Source organism: Melitaea cinxia, chromosome 22 (assembly GCF_905220565.1).
Source record: "Melitaea cinxia chromosome 22, ilMelCinx1.1, whole genome shotgun sequence".
Taxonomy (NCBI): Eukaryota; Metazoa; Arthropoda; class Insecta; order Lepidoptera; family Nymphalidae; genus Melitaea; species Melitaea cinxia.
The window spans coordinates 2,673,778-2,694,977 of NC_059415.1; the positions used below are offsets into that span (position 1 = coordinate 2,673,778).

The window sequence follows — 21,200 nt, forward strand, 5'->3', positions numbered from 1 at the left end:
GTGTTTATTTTAAGTATAGATTATAAGTTACGTATACGCTGTGATGCAATGCACGACTTATGACGATGATAATATAATTAGTTTAGAAGCGGCAAAAGAGCAAGCAAAACAAAACAAGCCTGTTCTAGAATTTCCTTATTTAGCGTAAATATTATGATTTTTATTTTTATAAAGTTATATTGTTCAAGATATTCTTGATAGTAATAACGTGTTAAAATTACGTGCTTTAATTACTACGATCTTAATCCTAAACATAGTCTCTCAGAGGCTTTAGTTATAGGAATCGCTCGTTATATTTCGAGTTTATAAAATTTACGCGAACGGCAAGTTTTAAATCTTCAATGGTATTTCATTGCGTGTCAATAATAATCGAACAATCATAAGCATTTATCATAATTTTGTAATAATTACTTACAATCAGTATTTAATATCAATTGATTTTGTATTAACAATATTTTCTCGTACGTTTTCTCGACTGTCATAGTAAAGTAGGCTATTGTTTTGTTTTCCCATCGATTGAAATAAATAAGGAATATTTTTTGAAAAGTTGTTTATGAATCGTAATCATAGGATTTATTTATACAATACTTCTTCTTTTCATTAGTTTCACTTTAGTTTTTTTTAATAATTTTTTTATTTGTTTTAATTCAAAGTTTAAAATGTGGTCTTAATAACCTGATTTATCTCGCTAGAAATTATTAAATTGTAAAATTAGAAAAGTCAACAAAGAACTGTGTTTGAATTTGGTTGTCTCACTAGAAATAATGAATCTTTCGCAAATTAATTAGAAATATTATATGAAGATAATCATTGCCTCATATGACCAATAATTAATTTATAATCATTTTTTAATATCATATCAAAAATCAACCGTTCCACCAACTTACATCTCCAACGGAATTAATTTATATTTCTTCTTAGGATATGGAATTTTATTTTAAGTAAAAAGAAAAATAAATTTGATAGCTAGATTTTGACCATCGTTACCTACTCCTTCTGTATGTGTTATCTAGGTAAAGTTTTAGAGTTCTTCGAGTGACGGCGTATTTTTGGTCTCCTTATTAATAATGTTCCAGTAGAATTTTTTTCCACTGTCCAGTTAACAATTGTTCACTATTTTCTCTATTCTTATACATCCTAAATAGATGTTTCCTTATAAAATTATTACATCTTGTATATAAAATTCTCGTGTCACAATGTTAGTTACCTACTCCTCCGAAGCGGCTGGACCAGTTTTTATGAAATTTTGTGTGCATTTCGGGTAGGTCTGAGAATCGGCCAACATCTATTTTTTATACTCCTAAGTTATAATTATTAAGGGGGTTAATAACATATGTGCCAATACAACGTTTGCGGCGTCAGCTAGTATTATTATATTAATCTCAATAATGAGTACGATATGAAATAGATAATTGGAAAAAGTATCAGAAAAATCTTGAAAAGGGGGAAGTTTACATACGTTTTGAACCTTAATCTTCATTTGTAAGAAAGTTTTGTTTGTAAAAGTTTGTATAGCAAAATTCATCGAAACACTTGACCTAATGATGGTATAGCCAGTGACTTAATGTTAACTAATTTATGTTTTAGAGTTAACAATAAATGCTTATAAATAACGAATAATATAAATATCTCGTTATACATAGCATCCACAAGTAATCAGTAGACAAACGTGGTCGCTGAACCGACCCATATTGAGTGATGCGACGTTTTGCGAATGGTACACTCACAATGTCAACCGATTACATTAAAAAAAAGAGTCTAGATGTTAGTAAAATATTCAGTTATGAATTGTGGTGGGGCATCGAGAAATATCCTGGTCAGAAGATCACAGCTAAATAATACTGCTTCCTTGCAGTATTTGTGTTCCTGTGGTGAGTAAGGTGATCAGACTTATTGGGCGCAGCGCTAGGATTGGGGGTAGAGTCGGCAACGCGTTTGCGATGTTTCTGGTGTTGCAGGCGTCTATAGGCTACGTTGATCGCTTACCACCAGGTGAGCGGTACGCTTATTTGTCATCCTAGTCAACCCGATTTGCAGTAGCGTGCTGGCTTAAGCTCTGATCCTTCTCCTACACGGGGAAAGAGGCCTATGCCCAGCAGTGGGATATTACAGGATGAAGCGAAGTATAATTGATGTGATAAATAACAAATAATATGTAGAGCTATCAGCCGGCTGTTACCTAAAACTCAGGCATCAAGTCTGCCCCACGGTACCTCCAGTCACCATTGTATCTATGTGAAAACATGTATAACCACTACGAATTTTTAAATTTCATTTTGAGTTCAATTTTTTTTTAAATAATATTTAACGATATATAAAACTTAATATTTATACAATTGAGATAATATGTGAGGTATGGCTTGGTATAAAATATTAAGGGGAGTGAAATAATATTTTAAAGATCACAGCCAAATAATAATAATCTCAAGCAGACCTTTGTTTTTGTAGTGAGGTAGCCATAGCGCCTAGCTACGGTGATTGTAGGCATCCACAGGCTACGCAAATGTTTATCAACGGAGCGTACTTAGTATTAAAAATAAATCTTATCACTTGCATGAATCGTTTTTTTTTTTTTTATTATAAAATTTATTTATATTTAGTCTCTGTCATCAGAGTGGTCATAAACAAATAAAAAAATCTAAAAACTTTTGATAGGGTGAAGATTTCCTTGTGATAGATAAACAAACATTCAAAACAAATGATAATTATACATAGCGCGTAAAGAATATTCTTACTGTATAATTTCAGCGTACCGAAATTGACTCGAGAAAAGATACAAATTTTCATTACAATTTTGCTGTACCTACTCTTTTAAGCTATAGTATATTTAGATTTCATATATAAAAAAGAATAATATGTAGCAATGCGTAGTAGCTACGGCGGCCGTAACTCGTAAACTGTATGAAGATTAATTTATAAGGTAGCAGTAAAACTACTACTGTAGTAAATTATTACTACCGCAAGTACCTCTTCCTTGTAACTATTTGATGTTTACATGACCTTTATTCCGACGATGTCTCAAGAAACACGGAAAATAAAATCACAAACCGTAAAGAAAAAAGAAAAAATATATTACCGGTTTTTCTCTGTCAACAATAATATTTTATAAGATTTGATTTAAAAAAAATGTTTAACTCGTTAACTTAGTTCTAGTTAGTATTAAGACGGAGTATACAAATTTGTAACTTCTCACTGCGTGTTCTGTTGTTTACACATATTTTCATTGTTCAAGTTTACTTCTTAAGAATCGATTTTCATATAAAGCCCCCGGTATGAAAAAAATATAAAGAGTAAAATCTACTGAACGAATAACCTCGTTAGGTTTCTCGGAACGCCATCTATCGGAACTCTTTGATTCGTTTATTTACCAGTTGATATGTTATGTTGGTAAGTTGGTATGGTTTTTTAGACGAAGAGAAGTCATTTTTGTGCCTATTTAGACATCCATCTGTGGGAGTAAACTCCAGTCTAATTATTTATAGAAATCTTGTCCTGACAGTGATAAACATGAAATAAAAATGTCCACGCAGATAGTGCAGTAGTTCTGAAGTTGAGCGTACATATGTATATTTTGTCTATTTATTTTTACTTATAGGTAAAAAAATTTCTAATTATTTTTTTTTGATTACTTAAAATCTGTATCATATTTTATCCCATAAATCCGTATATCAAAATTTCACTTTTCACTAATACACTTCTCATCAAAACAACACAAAAGGGACACCAAAATTTTCAAAGTTCACTATCATCTTATTATTACACCAGAGTAATAACATTTGGCCGGATTTCGTCCTTTTATCGATAAGTGTGTTTTGGAGAAAAGCCAAGGATTTTAACAGAGGTGATTGAACTCTGAGAGAAGACAAGACGTATCGATGGGTAAGAAACAAAAAATAAATGATGTTTCAAAGATCTACTACTTTTGATAAGTTTCACGAAAAATTGGTTTTTGTTTTATTGACTTTGTATTATTGATACGTTGTATTGTTTAATACGCTTATTTCACTCTATTTTATTTTTTTATTTATTAAAACTTTATTGCAGACAAAAAAAGAAGATACATTTTAGAACCATTAGATACAAAAATAAATAAATATGCGAAGGCGGCGTTATCGCTTGTAGCGATCTCTTCCGGGCAACCTCTAATGAAAGTAGTATGGAAAAAATATATCGGTGATAGTGCGCAATCAATAACGCAAGTTTATTAAACATAATTAAATCAATTTATAATACTAAACATAGTTATGTAATATAATATTCATACATTTAAAAGGTACATATATACACAAACGTACATACATATGTAAATACATACAAAATATATACACACGCTTTACTTAGTCGTCAAAAGCAAAAAAAAGAACAGTTTTGAGTGTAGTTTTGAAAACAGTACGAGTAATAAGGAAAGAAAAATTTGAGATGATTCTTGTAAGCAGGCAAGGAGCAGTAAAGGAGCGTAAATCGTATTTTATTGAACGTATTTTAGTCCATAAAATAAATATAAAAGAAAAGTAATAAACTAAAGTAAAAAATGAAATTTTCCTAAAAAACATTTTTGTCATCGACGGTATCCACCCGCAGTCGTCGAGCATGACGGTCGGGTGCGCCATTTCAATATTTGCATCTTTTCAATTCTGTTGTTTTCCCATTATGAAAGTAAATTATCTCATTTTTAATTGTTTTTTACGATTTCAATGAGTACATTGAATCATGTAACTATGGCTGTATTGAAGGCTTGAAATATTTATTTATTTATTTATTTCAATTTATTTCAATCACAACTTACAACTATCATTACAGGTACTACTCAATTCGATAAAGAAGCACACATAAATTAACTTATATAACAAATAACGCTATCCTTGTGAATTCATTCAGTGTACACGTAAAAATATGCGTCTCCTCTGCTACAAGGTTGAGAGTGCGAAGCGCCCGCGTCATGGGCGCTTCGTTCATATAAATGGTAACTTAAATAATAGAAATTTCAGATTAATAATTGATTAGGAAGATTTTTCAAATGAAAAAGATGCATAGTTTTTATTATTTTGGATTTTTATGTCAATCCTCTAATATCGGTACAATAAATGTGTCTTAATATCTATCGCTCGAAAATATTTAAGAAGAACTGGTAAGACTTCGTAGTTACCCTTTGAAAAAATTAAACTGTGTTTTATTTAGTACAAAATTGGTAATATCTATACTCTATACAAATAAATAAAATTGGAGTATCTGTTTGTCATATTAAAATAACCACTTTTTCTAAATGCATATGGATGTATACATGGTACGTATACTAAAGTATCAGTTTTTAGAATTTTTGTCTGTCGGTCTGTCTGTTTGTTCCGGCTAATCTCTGAAACGGCTGGACCGATTTTGATGGGACTTCCACGGGCAGATAGCTGATGTAATAAGGAGTAACATAGGCTACTTTTATTTTGTATTATGCGAACTGAACAATAATATTTTAAAGGCCACGCGGAAGAAGTCGCGGCCACAGCTAATCTTGCATAAAATGCAGCATCAGTAAATGCATACATCTTCATCATGTATGTAATCCTGTACCAAATAATAAAGTTTAGCCTATTAATTTCATTTTAATACAAACTAACTAACTAACAAGGAAAATCGTTTATGGGATTTTATTATACATGCAAAACCCACAACCCAAAAAGGAGACGTGTAAAACTTATAACCGCCAAATAATACAAAATCACACTATAGATAATATCCATATCGGTACATCTAAATGAACCGCCAACGCCTCTAACGTTGTTAATGTCCAAGGGCGATAATAACCATTTAATATCAGATCCTACTGTCCACTCGTTTGCCCTTCCCTCACTTATTATATAAATACTATATATGTACGAGTTTGTATATAAACCTAATATAATTTTATATATTTAAGCCGTGTGGTGTCGGCCGAGTAGAATAGCAACATTCCCTTTCTTCCCGTGGCGGTCGTAAAAGGCGACCGAAGGATAAACCTGACTCAAAATCATTAGGGTCCTGGAGAAGGAAAACTTTATTTGAAACCCGGAATGGGGTCTCCGTTAAGCATTCGTAGCATAGCTCGAAATGCGAAAGACTCCTGCAGCCGAACTGGCTCCACACGTATCGACTCGTCGTTCCTGTGGGCCTAGCCAGTGAGGTCGAGAGGGTAGCGCAGAGCTTAATCAACTCTGCGTTTTCCTTGACCTAGGCGACACAGTGTCTGTCTGACACTGTCTAAATCGTCTGCAATAGACGGACTAAGGCCAATGGTTATTTTAGAAATTATAAACATGTCACATTTGAGTTACCCATAGCAGGAACAATCTCATTATATACATTTCAAACTAATTTGGTTTTAACATACATAAAGTGTATTAAATGCTGCAAGTTATCAAAGTTTTCAGAACACGCTCGCTTGATCCGCCGCAGCTTAGTAATTAACTTAACGTATTAATTAGGTTAAGCTAATAGGATGACATATTGTAGGTCACGCTGTCAACTTGAAATGTATCATATGAATGGTTATTTATTTTTATTTGAAAACAAGAATATAATATACGTATATATGTAAATAAATCGCTGAAATGTTTTACGTTCATAACTTTCGAATGATAGCGCCAAACTGGGTAATCATTTTGTTGTGTTCGTTACTGGCTGAATAAAATTTGTATATAATAAAATAAAAATAAAAAACACATTCACATAAAAATTAGATTAGTAAGTATTTTTTTACAAATGTATGTGTTACTTCAATGGTGTCAAATATCTAATATTTCTTGAGAATTTTGTAATTTAGAAATTATTTATTATCAGATTCTTAAATGCTAAAGCGTCAATTTGTATTAAAAAAATAGCTTTGAAAGATTCTGTTACACAAAAATAGTTAGAGACGAGTCTTAGTACAAATTTATATATATATATATATAGGATTATCTTATCTTCAATACTAATAAAATGAGAGAGAGCGAAAACTACTGAACTGATCGGAATAATACTTATATACCATAAGATGCAGCGTGTTTCGGAGAAGGCTTTAGTTGTGTAAAAAAATATGGACGGATAGTCGATAGTCCAGAATAAAACAAAAGCCACTCTTTTCACAAAACTACAAAGTAAAGAACTACGGAATTATTTTACCGAAAACTTTAGTTTCAATATACTAAGTTTAAATTCGAGTGTCTTATTAAATGTGTATTGTAGAGACTACTACCGTTTTCTAAGTAAACATTGTTACTAACATAACACTGAGCTTTTTAGTACCTCATACAATTTTAAGTAAAGACTGAGGATTTCTTATATTGTATAGCACGTGAGTAAGCTGCGTGAGAGATTTAGTTTTTAATGTAAAATAATGATGGAAGGTACTACAATTTGGTTCCACCATCACCATTCTCCACCGAACAGCAAGGCATCGCATGATTCTGCACCGCTACGTGGTTGAAATCCCACGATCTCGCACTAAACGTTTTGCTTCCTCTTTCTTAATACACCCTGCAAAAATTTGGAATGCCCTTCCAGCGTTTGGTATTGCAAATAATTATAACTTGGGTATCTTCAAATCAAGAGTGAATAGGCATCTTTTAGGCAAGCGCGCACTATCTTAGGCTGCACCTTCACTTTCCATTAGGTTAAATCGCAATCAAGCGCTAGTCTATATTAAAAAAAAATATGTTAGGTAATGTTTCTGATCTTAATTTTTGTTACGTATTTAACGTATTTCCATTTATCAATTCTACTAACTGTGCGCCTCGGTTTCATCTGCGTTATTATGTAATCAAAGACTTCTTCAAAAAAAGGACTATCAAAAACAAAAATAATTTTTCAACACCGGAAATCTTCCCTCTTTTTAATTCCGGAAATTTGCGCGTTTAAATATTAAAAAAAATGAACTTTATGATAATAGTATAGATTAATCATTAATCAATATTGCTATTCAATACTGTATAATTGTGTTTGCTCGCAAACGAAAAAAACCCTAATTCAATTACATCGAACAGTAATACAACGTAAGTAGACGAAAAAATTGTCAAGTAAATTCGCGCTATCAAATATTACTCAAATAAATATATAAAAAAACAATTGAATTGGAATTTTTGGAAATCGCTTAAAAATACTCGTAATTTGAGTGAATTTTTTACTATCGGATACTGTCCGTCGAATAGCGTTATCCACAACTGAAGAAACAGGCGCTTAGAATCTAATATCACGTGGTATTCCAGTATAACGTAAAGCGGGTCAGGTAGAATGGAGATTACGTTTTTTATTGTTTTTGCTGACATAGAAGATTCCCCGCCCCCCTTACGAGGCTGGAAGTAAAAATTAAACGCGCTGAAATGGTAAGAAAATTACGTCCTTAATCTTAATAATTTAATTTTAAAAATGAATGTTGTATAACATTTAATACAACTGTCTAAGTATGCATAATTTATTGCTGCCTTAAATAAATACACTAATGTTCTGAATATACCCACAATGTTCTGAATAGAATTATCAGAGTTTTTCAAGAAATATTTTTTGTTTCTACAATTTTATAAGAAATCATTTTCACACAACTGTTCTGACGCCATGATGCTGTAGAAAAATAATGTGAAATTGCTGTAGATACTGTTTTATTTTTCAAGTTCTTGTATAAAGAATCGTATTCACAAATTATAACATGTATACTTTCAAATGTTTTCATCAGATTAAGAAAAAAATACAAATAAAACCTTTTTTTGTTAAATAATAATCAAAGAAAAGCTCATTAATTGACACACGTAACATACTAACGAGCTCTTCAATGTTTTCATATTTTTGCCTTGTTTTTCTCATAGGTTGTTTTTTTTTTTGTCATACATTACTGAATTCCGGTAACAAAGCAACTATACACATAGTTGCTTTGTTATTTTTACTCTGGTTTTGCATTGTGTTCTATGTTAAATTGCTCATTAAAGAAATGAAATATAATATATAATCTAATCGTAATTTTCTACGTAACTGGATACCACAAATCTTTTAAGGTATTATTTCTATTACGGTGAATGACCGTTTTGTGTACACGCTGAATATATTTATGAAGCATTACCTTTAACTTATGGCTTTTAAGGGCCTGACACATGGTTGCATTTTTGGCACTCATTCTATGAAAACAGTCATAGCTTCTATTTTATTGTATCGATTGTCACACGCTTCGATACCCGTCAGATATCAAGGTCGACCATTGTAAGTCTTCACTGGAACAAATTCAGCGGAAGCCATTTATTTCGATATATGTTTTGAAATCGCATTTGCTGTAATCTCGTTTTACCATCACATTTGGCAAATTACTACCATTTGGAATATTCAAAAACTGTTTTTGGTCCACGATCTATTAGTATCTTCAATTATTTGTTTTGGTCGTTAAGGTATTTTATTTTAAATGTTTATTTGGACGATAATAGTAACGATTGAGTCCAAAGCTAGTGTTAAAATCGAATCTTAATTTTATATTTTCATAATATGATTATTATGTTATTTGATGATGTTATTTCAAATCGGCTATTATCATATCGTGCTGTGTGGCTACGGCACTAAAGAATTTAGCCACCCCCTCTCTTCCCATGGGTGTCGTAAGAGGCGACTAAGGGATAACAAGGTTCCACAACCACCTTGGAACTTAAAAAGCCGACCGATGGCGGGATAACCATCCAAATGCTGGCTTTGAAATACACAGGCCGAAGACGGGCAGCAGCGTCTTCGGTACGACAAAGCCAGTACTGCGGTCACCAACCCGCCTGCCCAGCGTGGTGACTATGGGCAAAACACGTGAGTTCACGTTATTTTTTGCGTAAACTTGTGGAGGCCTATGTCCAGCAGTGGACTGTATAGGCTGTAATGATGATTATCATACGGTTACTTTTTCTAAGCTCTCTTGTCTTTTTGAATAAGGACCTAAACCAAATTCTTATTATTATAAGGAACGACATATTTATCACAGATTTATTACACTAAAAATGCTCAAAGCTACTATATACAACTCGAATTTTTAAAATTCACAATAAATGGATTATAGTAATATAACTATTTATCCTCCAGTCATTCACCCTCAAAAATGACAGTCACCGCGTCACCTGATCGACGTGATGGTGGTTCTGGCCAGCGATGGGGACCTCCTCGAAGAGTTACACTAAGAAGACGACCGGGTGCTCCCTTGGGAGTCAGCATTGTCGGTGGAAAGGTAAGAGCACTGTTATATTTTATATTGGAAGTAAGAAATACATCTTTCACCTAATCGTAAAGAGTCACCGTCTCTCACACACAACTTTCATATCGGAGGAATAGCTTCTGAGTTGCTGACCAAAAAGGCAGCCTTCAATGTTGAAAATACCTATTTTATTGCGCTTTGGAATACGTGAGGAGGGTATCACGATGAAAGTTTATAAGTGGTCTTTTGTTTATCTTCACACATAAAGTGAATAAATTTAACTTCAGTTTCGAAAAATGCAATTGCGAAAATATGACAATAATTTGTCGAACTATTCTCGTTAAAAGAAATGTTTTTAGTATCATAATTTCTACTTCAGATAGAATGACACCATTTATTTCTGTATTAACCTTTCTGACTATAAACGTTTCTGTGGTCCTTCCATCTTACTATTTGAAATGAATTTGATCAGAAATTTTGAACTTTGCTACTTCTTGTCTCCTATATAAAACATAATGGCTACCTTGCTACCTTGTGAACTTATTCAACACTTTGCGGTGTGAGACTAATTTCACAAGTTTAATCAAGTATGTCATAAATTGTAGTAAAGAATATTTTAATGAATTTTATATATTTCTCTCAGGTGGATATCATAACGAAGAAAAATGGCGAAAGCGGTGATGAAAAAGCGATTTTCGGTATCTTCATTAAAAACGTCGTTCCCAACAGTCCCGCAGCATTGTGTGGGGAATTGCAGGTCAGTTACCTTGGAAATACTTGAATATACCTTTATTTTTGAAATTGCATTTTATGGTATCAAATAAACGTGTTCACTGAATAGCGAAAGTAGACACTATAATACAGTACCATTTCTTCTGTTGTTTGACTTGTTTGGTTTTTTGAAAAGTATATGAGATATGCTATATTTTTCTATTAATATATACATATATTTATTAAAATAATAATAAAATTTACCATATTGTCCTATAACTGACTCATGATCAAAATATTCTATTTCTCTTTTATTAAATCTTTCGTTATATTTTTTAATAACAATATAATTTTATTTAGACTGGTGACAGAATTCTCGAAGTGGATGGTGTTTGCGTAAGAACAGCACAGCATGAAAGGGCTGTGGAACTTATCAAAGCAGCTAAGGATGTCGTCACACTCACTGTACAGAGCTTAATGACATGGGTAAGTTCGTTCACAATTTTAAGAATCTACCAGCTGATTTGGCAAACTTTATAACGTTTTTTTTTGTTACAATTTTTTTATATTTGATAATATACATTTCAGTTATTCATATTATATAAATAGAATTTCAGATTTGTCTTTTAAAATCCGGTCCTATGGAAATTTTCTTTCATCATCATCATCATCATTCCAGCCTATTGCAGTTCACTGCTGGACATAGGCCTCCACAAGTTCGCGGCAAAAATGCGTGAACTCATGTGTTCATGTCATGTTATGAATACACAAATTTTCTTTAATTTAATTTAGTGTTTTAATTTAGTTAATTTAAGTTAGTAATAAACAGGTATACAAACATATTCATACAGTGACAAATATATAAGAATAAAACTTAGCGAGGAACCTTTCCCAGTCTTCTCTAGGAAGTCTTTAAGACTATCGATTGGCAGTCTATAGTAAATCATGCACGAAGAAGTAAATAAAAAAATAAGTGTGCTTTAGACCACACGACTGAAGTAAAACTTACGAAACGTAACTCTCTCTCTCTTTCTCTCACTTTTTATCTGCACTAACTTATAGCTCTATCTCAACTTCTGTTCGCCTCACTCGATTACACTTTTCGTAGCAGTCTTGTCAAACATTCTATTGAAACACGTAGTTGGTTCGCAACAGACTAAAAATATTTATTTATGCCTTGGATACTGTACATTTTGATACAACATCATAACACCCCCACTTATCAAAATAAATCAAACATAGATACAGACTATTACATATTACATACAAACAATACCAAGCAGATCCATAAACTTATAGTGTTTTATGGGGCATAAACCTTTGGTAAGTATATCGGCAGGCATATCCTCACTAGAAATGTATTTAATTTTAACATATTCATGTTTTACTGCATCTCTAATATAATGGTAACGTACATCAATGTGTTTTGATCTGTTATGACTCTGGTTACTTAAAGCTAACTTCAATGCACTCTGATTATCACAATATAAATTAATTACATAAAGTCTATCAGTAATTTCATACATTAAATTTCTTAAGTATACAGCTTCTCTAGAAGCTTCCGATAGAGCAGTGTATTCTGCCTCTGTGCTAGACAGTGAAACTGTTTTTTGCTTTCTACTTTGCCACGAAATAACTGAACCTGATAACATAAAGCAAAATCCAGTATAGGATTTCCTATCTAGAGCATCACTAGCCCAATCACTATCCACAAAGCCTTCTAGATTTTTATTATTACTACAATATTTTAAACAATAATTCTTAGTACATTGTAAGTATCTCAATAAACGTTTTGCATAGTTCCAATGAATAAGATTATAACTGCTATTGAATTGACTAAGATAGCTCACAGAATAGGCAATATCTGGTCTCGTTAACACTGCTAAGTACATTAAACTTCCAATTAGTCTTTGGTAAGGAACATCAGGTAAACATTTATCAGATGACTTCTCTAAATTTAATTTAGGCTCAATTGGAGTACTTTGTGTTTTACAATCAGACATTTGAAATTTAGAAACTAACTGTTCAATATATTGTTGTTGATCTAGAGTAATAACATTTTTATTTTTATCTAAACTTATTCTCATGCCCAGATATTGTCTTACAGCTCCTAAGTCTTTTAACTTAAATTCTGAACTTAACACATTTTTTAATTTATTAGTTTCTGAATCACAGTTTGAAAAAATAAGAAAATCGTCCACATACAATGCTACTATAATTTTAACTTTACCCTTCATTTTTGTAAACAAACATCGCTCATACTGACTGTTATTAAAATTTAATTTAATTAAAACTTCTTTAACCCTCTCATACCATGCTAGGGATGATTGTTTTAACCCGTAAATAGCCTTTTTTAATTTTAATACTTTTCCCCCACTTTTGTTTACAAAACCTTCAGGTAATGACATGTATATATTTTCCTTCAAAAAACCATTCAAAAAAGCAGTAGTTACATCTAAATGGCTAATACTCATTCTTATCTTTACACTAAGAGCAAATAGTAATCTTAAAGTAGAATGTCTCACTACTGGTGAGAATGTATCACTATAGTCCACTCCACGTTTTTGCGTAAAACCTTTGGCCACAAGTCTGGCTCTATATCGCACATTATTATCAATATCAAATTTTTTATTAAGCACCCACCTGCACTTCACTATTGTCACATCACCTGGATTGTCAACAAGCTCCCACGCTTCGCTATCCTCAAACGACTGCAACTCCTCGGCCATTGCTCGCTTCCACTGCTCCTTCTCGGGCCCCTCCAAAGCCTCTGAGAACACAATCTCTTCGGATGCTGGAATAGAAATAGGTACACATATGTTGCTAAAACCATAACGCTCAGGTGCCTTTCTCTGACGCATACTAAGTACATCTGTCATCAGCTCAGGTTTTAAAGTTGATTGGACTGCGTGTTCTGGAACATCTTGTATTGCAATTTCAGGTAACATTTCATTACAATCAATAAATTCTGAAGAATCTGAGGTGTAATCTAAGGTATCTTTTATTTCTGAAATATTTGTGGATACCCCCTCTGCATCACTACTCTCCTCATCCATATTTTTTGATGTCACTTCATTAGTAATCCAGGTAGCTGAGTCTTTACTGGTTTCCCCAACATCTGTATCATTTTCTAACACTATGACATCTCTACTAATGATGACAGTATTCTTAATAGGGTCATACACACGATATCCTTTTATATCTTCACTATATCCAATTAAAATATGCTGTGTGGCTTTCTAGTCCCATTTTAAACGTTTCTGTTTAGGGACATGAACCATCACTTTGCTGCCAAATAAACGTAGGTGACTCAAGTCTGGTTTTGATCCATACCACAGTTCATATGGAGTTTTATCCAATCCTGATGCAATAGAACGGTTTTTTAAATATACAGCAGTATTGACCACCTCAGCCCAAAACTTTTTGTCTAACTTTGCATCATATAATAAACATTTAGCCTTCTCCACAACTGTACGGTTGGCTCTTTCACTAAGACCATTCTGTTCTGGAGTGTAATTATTTGATTTTTGATGTATTATACCAGCACGATTTAAGTAAGTTGCAAACTCCTTATTACAATATTCTAGTCCATTATCGGTTCTCAATATTTTTATTTTTTTACTTTGTTGATTTTCAACAACTGATTTGAACTCTTTAAATCTGTTGAAAACTTCATTTTTGTGCTTCAGAAAATAAATGAAAGTCATTCGACTATAATCATCGATAAATAACAAGAAGTATCGAGCACCACTCAAAAAATTTGTTTCCATGGGACCACAAATATCACTGTGAATTCTGTGTAGCGTTTCTGTGCTTCGCTCACCCACATGTGAAAAGGGTAATCTCATTTGTTTCCCTTCACAGCAAACAGAACATTGAGACTTAGATATATCAAACTTACTATCATATGACAAGCCATCCACAATACCATTTCTCATTTTATGCATATCTTGACTATTTATATGTGCAAGTCTTCTGTGCCATAGCTTTCCACTAACCACTGGAGCAGCCAACAAACAACTATGTGGTTGTAATCTTAGCTTATAAACACCGTCTGTTAAATCCGCAGTCGCAACTAACCTATTGAAACACGTAGTTGGTTCGCAACAGACTAAAAATATTTATTTATGCCTTGGATACTGTACATTTTGATACAACATCATAACACATTCACCAGCTTACTCTCCAAATCAAGCGTGCGTAAAGAAGTTTTACTTCAAAAGTGAACTTAACTTTGAACAGAGTTTTATTATACAACTAGGTCAGCAATCAAGCGTACGGCTTACCTGATGGTAAGCGATTACCGTAGCATAAAGACGCCTTCAACACCAGTAGCATTGCCGCGTTGCCGACTCCACCCACAATCCCCCCAGGAGCTTGTCACCCTACTCACCATAGGAACACAATACTACTTGACAGCAGTACTATTGAGCTGTGATCTTCTGTAAGGTTGAGGCGCTTACCCATTAGGGTTGCGCCGGATTTTGTTTATTTTGATGTTTCCTGCGGTGCATCACCTCAGTAAAATTGTATTATATATATTTACGATACTATTTTTGTACGTAGAAATCAGATTCATCAGAGGCGTCGCCTCCGACTTCGTCTCCCCCGCGACCGAGTATCAAGAAAACGCCAGCGCCAAAACCTCCAAAGCATGACATCAAGGTATTTTCATAACATCTATGTAAGAATTTTTTTACAATGAGTTATGGTAGAAGAAGTAAATATATTTTTTTAATTTGAAAGTATTTTTAAACGATATAGTATACTTTTCATTAATATAACAGTCTGTAAATGTCCCATATGGGGAAAAAGGTACCTCGCCGCGTCAAGAAAATCAATATAAACTTATTATCCACCTCCTTGACAATTTGAATTTTAGAATGAATATGTCCCAGAATTTCTTCTAATAAGTGTGAAACTTTACATATAGGTGAGAACATTACATACAAGATGAGTTATAGACCGTCGGTTATGCGGAGTTTCGGTCATGTCAACTTAGGTCTTTGAAATTTTCTTTCACGTATAAACAGCCAAGCTCACTCGTTAATGATTTAAGAATGATCTTGGATAGTAATCACGAATGTAGTTAAAAATAACTATAACTAAAATAAAAAAAACTTTCCACAGATAACCGTGACATCTGAGCCGGAAGTAGAGAAAGAGTTAGCAAAAGAAGCGCAAAAGGAAAATGAGAAATCAGAAGAAAAGCAAGTGAATGGAGAAAAGCCACCATCGAAACCTGTTTATTCAGATTCGGATAGCAGTGACGAGGAAGACGAAAGAGAGTTGCAGGGACGAACCTACTCAGAGAAAGGAGTTGAGGTAGATAATCTTTTTAACTTATCTTAAGTAAACTTTAAAGTAAGAATAATGCAGATGAAGCGAACATGTATAATCTATACATATATATTCTTATTATATACCTATATAATACGTCAGGTCATTCACTCGGCACAAAATATCAAAAACTGGTTGACGTATCAAGATAATATTTGCAAGGGTGTAGTTTATAGTCAGTAGGCGTCCTGTCAGAACGGAATTTGGGACAAAACCAGACAGGAGGAGGTTTAAAGGCTCTCACTGCGGATTAGTAGATATATTCTTACTATGAGTAACAGGTATTTTTGACAACAACCAAGACTGACAGCTTAAACTGCTCTCCGAGGCACGGTGGGGACACAAGGACAGACATCCAAACCGGTAACAAATACAAATATCCATCGTGAGTGGAAATCGAACTTGCAAACAATCTGTGTTTAGGCGCTTACATGTAACACTACATCAGAGCGGTTGTTCTACAGTAGTCACTTATATCAAACCCAAATATGCCGTAACTCCGATTCCTTTATTTGAATAACCATTCGTTTAGCTAACGAACCGTTTTATTTCAAACAAGTCGCATTTGTGCAAATCTTTAACTTTAAATAAATAAATTATAAATTGGTATATAGATTGGAATAAATTTTTTACGATTTTTATCATTAACATTTACATCAATGTTTAATTTATGATCAATCAGATTAATTATGATCTTTACAAATGTTCTTATAAGTCAAAGATTTTATTTCTTATTTACGGGAAAATATTACTTTCTACTTTTAATTTGTTAAAAATATTTATGTTTTCGTGATCTTGATTTGTGGAAGGTAAAAGTTTGTGCTAATTCCTTCGAATATTACCAAAAAAGAGTGCTATAAATGCTGAAGTAGAAAGTTTTCTGACTACTTAATACAAAGTTACAAAATCTACGAATCTCGTTTTCTTCGATAGCCCGACCTTACTTCGTTCGACTATAATTTGTTGATGAAAAAAATTAGAACTGTACTTTGAAAAGTACAGTTGGTGTTAAATTACTTGTAAAAAGCTAACTAAAATATTTCATATTTATAATAATAATATGGATAATAGGAGATCAAAAATCTGTAACTTTGTCAATTTTGAGAAATTTTCGCAATTCTTTCGCTAATCGCTTATGAAATCATGCGGTATTCGACTTTTCATTCATAGAATTGTCGCCAACTTACTGTTAAGCCGGGGACGATATTTCGCTATCCCATGATTTTTACATTTGTATTGGCCATACAGGTGTTTGCCGTGGTCTGGGTGTTTGTGCAGCCCTTGTGGGTCTCCCCACCGTGCCTCGGAGAGCACGTTAAGCCGTCAGTGCCGGTTGTTATCATGTACGCTTGATAGCGATCGTTACTCATAGTAGGAAATATATCCGCCAACCCGCATTGGAGCAGCGTGGTGGATTAAGCTCTGATCCTTTTCCGATCTGATCTCTGATCATGGGGAAAGAGGCCTATGCCCAGTAGTGGGATATTACAAGCTGAAGCGTAATGATTTTTATTTTGAGGTTTTCATGTTTAATATACCATTATTGGCGTAAAGCGTTTTTTCTGAAAAAAATACTAATATCTTAGCTTAGATCATATATAGACGACGAGACGTTGGGGCAGCGATCACATTGGCAGTAGCGCTGGTAGTCGCGGGTTCGATCCCCGCTCACTACAAACATTTGTATCGGCCATATAGATATTTATCGTGGTCTGGATGTTTGAGCAGTCCTTGTGGATCTCCTCACCGTGCAGTCAATCAAATAGTGGAATCTGCATTTATTGACAGTACTTTAAATTTATTAATTTTAAATTTTGACCAGTAATAACCTTGTAACTTTGTTTTATTCAAAAGCAGAAGCGTTACTGCACCCTTCCATGATTCGAAAATTTTTACAAAAAACTTTCTGATTTCGATCATAATTGTCTTAATGTGACGATATCAATTCAGTTTTTGGACAATCCTTTTCCCTAAAAATAGTATAGAGATCTTTATATTATGGTTTATATAGTTGGATTAATTATAAATATTAAATTTTATTTAATCCATTTTATAGATTGACCGAGCATCAGCTGGTGCTATCAAGCGTAGCAGAGAAGAGAAGGAAGCCGATCCAGAAGAGGAAGACGATTTCGGTTACACTACAAGTAAGTGGAGAGATACATTATTCGCCCTCGTTAATTTTTCCTTTTACATCTTACATGTTTATTTTTACGCGTGCATCGTGGAACATAACTGAAATATTTATGAAGTTGCGTTCAGACTTGTTTTAGTTACAAACGTAGTCAGGTAACATTGAAAAGTCGGTGATAAAGTATGTTTTAAATGTCAGGTATGCTGTAGGTATTAAAAGTGATTCTTTATGTACATGATGAAGTCTAGCTTTATAAAATATTACTATATTTATAAACTAAACATGTGTGCGTATTAAATATATAACAAAGCGTTACTGTGTATCGTAGACTAATAACATTAAAAGGTAGAAATAACTGAAGGGTAACTGTAGGATAAGAACTGAACTAAAGCTTACGTATAAATTTGGAAGGAGCTGAGGGAGGTGCTTTATTTTAGGATCTTAAAATTTTTAAACGAATAGTCGAACTTACACGTTGTTTAATTGCGTAGTTTAAAGAACTATCTTAATATATATAAATCTCGTGTCACAATGTTTGTCCTCAATGGACTTCTAAACCACTTAACCGATTATAATAAAATTCGCACATTTAAAGGCCGGCAACGCGCCTGCTAATATTTTATGTAGCGGGTGTCTGTGGATGTTGTTTTTCACTTACCATCAGGTGAGACAACTGTCCGTTTGCCCCCTCTTCTATAAAAAAAAAAAAAATACCATGTGCAGTTCGATCCAACTTGAAAGATAGGCTATATTTTATTTTGATATATTAATTATTATATTTAAGAAAAAAATAAAGAAGGCGGTACAAAGTTCGCCAGGTCAGCTAGTAAATATATAAATTAATCTTATACATACGCCGATGATACAAAAATCTCGTTTCAATATAGTGCATGGTGCAAGCGGGATCGTCTGTAACCCAATAGTAGACTCTGATGACTTTGAGATAATGGGGCAGAAGTCACTGCTACAGCCAAATACTGTAATTTGTAAAATGAACTTTTGTTTGTTGTATTAAGCATTGGATGCTGTTTTGGCAGCAACAAGGGGCTCATTAATTAAGCCGGACTAACTGCTGGGTACTTGGCAAGTACCCAGTCAATAAAAGGGTAATGGATGCACCAAAGAATTTTATGACTGACGGATATAAACCTGAACATTTAAAAATTCCCGACTAAATTAACGCTTAAGTGCGAACCTAAAAATTCGTTTACAGCAATATATTATACATCCTCCTTTATTATTCACTTGGAATACAATGAAAAGCAATTTATCGCTCTTAAGTATCACATTTGATAATTAAATAAGCTATTTCTGACATGCTTTGAAAAATGTTAAATAAAAAAATGTTAAATATATTGTGTTGAGTTACACACCTACATTCTGCGTTCAGGTGGTCTTATACAAACGAAAAATAAATGATTTTTTGCACACTGGGTTCGCAAACTACAGCTCTGGAATAATTGTACAAATAACCATCTCAATTATTTCAACCTTCTCAATGATTATAATATAACCTTCTTAATTATTTCAAACGTTATACATGTACCCAAATTCAGATCTCGAAGATGATGATGAAACTATGTCGATCCGTAGCGTATTCTGATGGCAAAAATTTTATTAGTATTTCAATTATTTGGTTTGAAGGCTTTTAATGGTGCGAAAACAGCACTGATGATTTTATCAGTGCTTACATTGGAAGAAAAGTTTACGAAGGAGATTTAATGTCATCAACATCTGTAATACAATACGAGTAGGTATTGTATGACACTCTTCTGCAACATGTGAAGAAAGTGGTTTTTGTCCAGCAGTGGGATGTTACAGGCTAAATCATAGACACAAATATAATGGTTAAAATCTATTTTTTTTTTATCTTGCTGTAGACAGTAAGTTTTTACCGACAGTAGTACAGAAAAATCAGTTTTTACTAAAAACTGAGTCTCAAACGTATTATGGTAACAAATAGAAATGTCTGTTGGACTGGATCCTAATAAACTCAGTGAACGCTTACGAATTCCTCGATACCAACGATGTTCTAACTTTAGCGTTTCGTAAACATTCAGGTGAATAACGAGCTAAATTGTTTCTTGAGTCGATATTGGGAATGAACGTATTGATCGCGAAGTGAATGCTATATTATCTGATAAGCGCTTTTAAGAAATTGTGCTAAGGTTTTAAGGTTACTCTGTGCCCAGTAATGGGTGGATACGTCATGTCTCGGCAATAATTGTGAAATATTTAATTACTATTAGCATTCCGCGTCAGGTTGTTAAAGAACCATAGTGGCTAACAAGCGTTAGGTTCACCTGGTGATAAGCGGTTAAGGTAGGCTATTTATGCATGTAATGTAATGTCAAGTAAAACTTTATCTAGACACATCTTCCTTATTGTTTCGTGTCCTGTACCCAAAGGTTGTCTGGAAGAGATCGCTCTTTCAGCGATAAGACCGCCTTTGTACATCTTTCATTTTATGTTATTATTTTGTTGTCTTTTAAGAGTACAATTAAGAATATTATTATTATATTATTATATCAGAGCATCAAAAGAGTGTTGCTGATATATTAAAAATTAAACACACTCCTCTTGAATAAGAGGATTAAGCATCATTTTTATATATTACATTAAAAAGTAATACACAGAGTACATTTTAAAATTAGGTACAAATTTTTAAAGTGTTCTAAATTGACTGAGGCTCTTAATCAGACTCCGAGTCTCAGAATGAGCTTTGTCAAGGAGATACAAATTTATTTTGATATCTTTAGAACTATGTAATGATTAAGATAGGGGTATCGTAAGAGGCGACTAAGGGATAACACAGTTCCACTACCACATTAGAACTTAAAAAGCCGACCGGTGGCGGGA

The 21,200-nt window shown here is 33.2% G+C and overlaps 1 protein-coding gene across 1 annotated transcript in view; it reads left to right on the top strand.

Annotated features, from left to right (window-relative positions):
• The window catches only part of LOC123664387, a 229,224-nt gene that overhangs the window by 99,137 nt on the left and 108,887 nt on the right, over positions 1-21,200 (top strand). The window contains exons 18-23 of the mRNA XM_045598933.1: positions 10,048-10,189; positions 10,800-10,913; positions 11,228-11,353; positions 15,434-15,532; positions 15,998-16,192; positions 18,264-18,354. Coding sequence (XP_045454889.1) covers positions 10,048-10,189; positions 10,800-10,913; positions 11,228-11,353; positions 15,434-15,532; positions 15,998-16,192; positions 18,264-18,354 — 767 coding nt within the window. The remainder of the gene's footprint in view (positions 1-10,047; positions 10,190-10,799; positions 10,914-11,227; positions 11,354-15,433; positions 15,533-15,997; positions 16,193-18,263; positions 18,355-21,200) is intronic.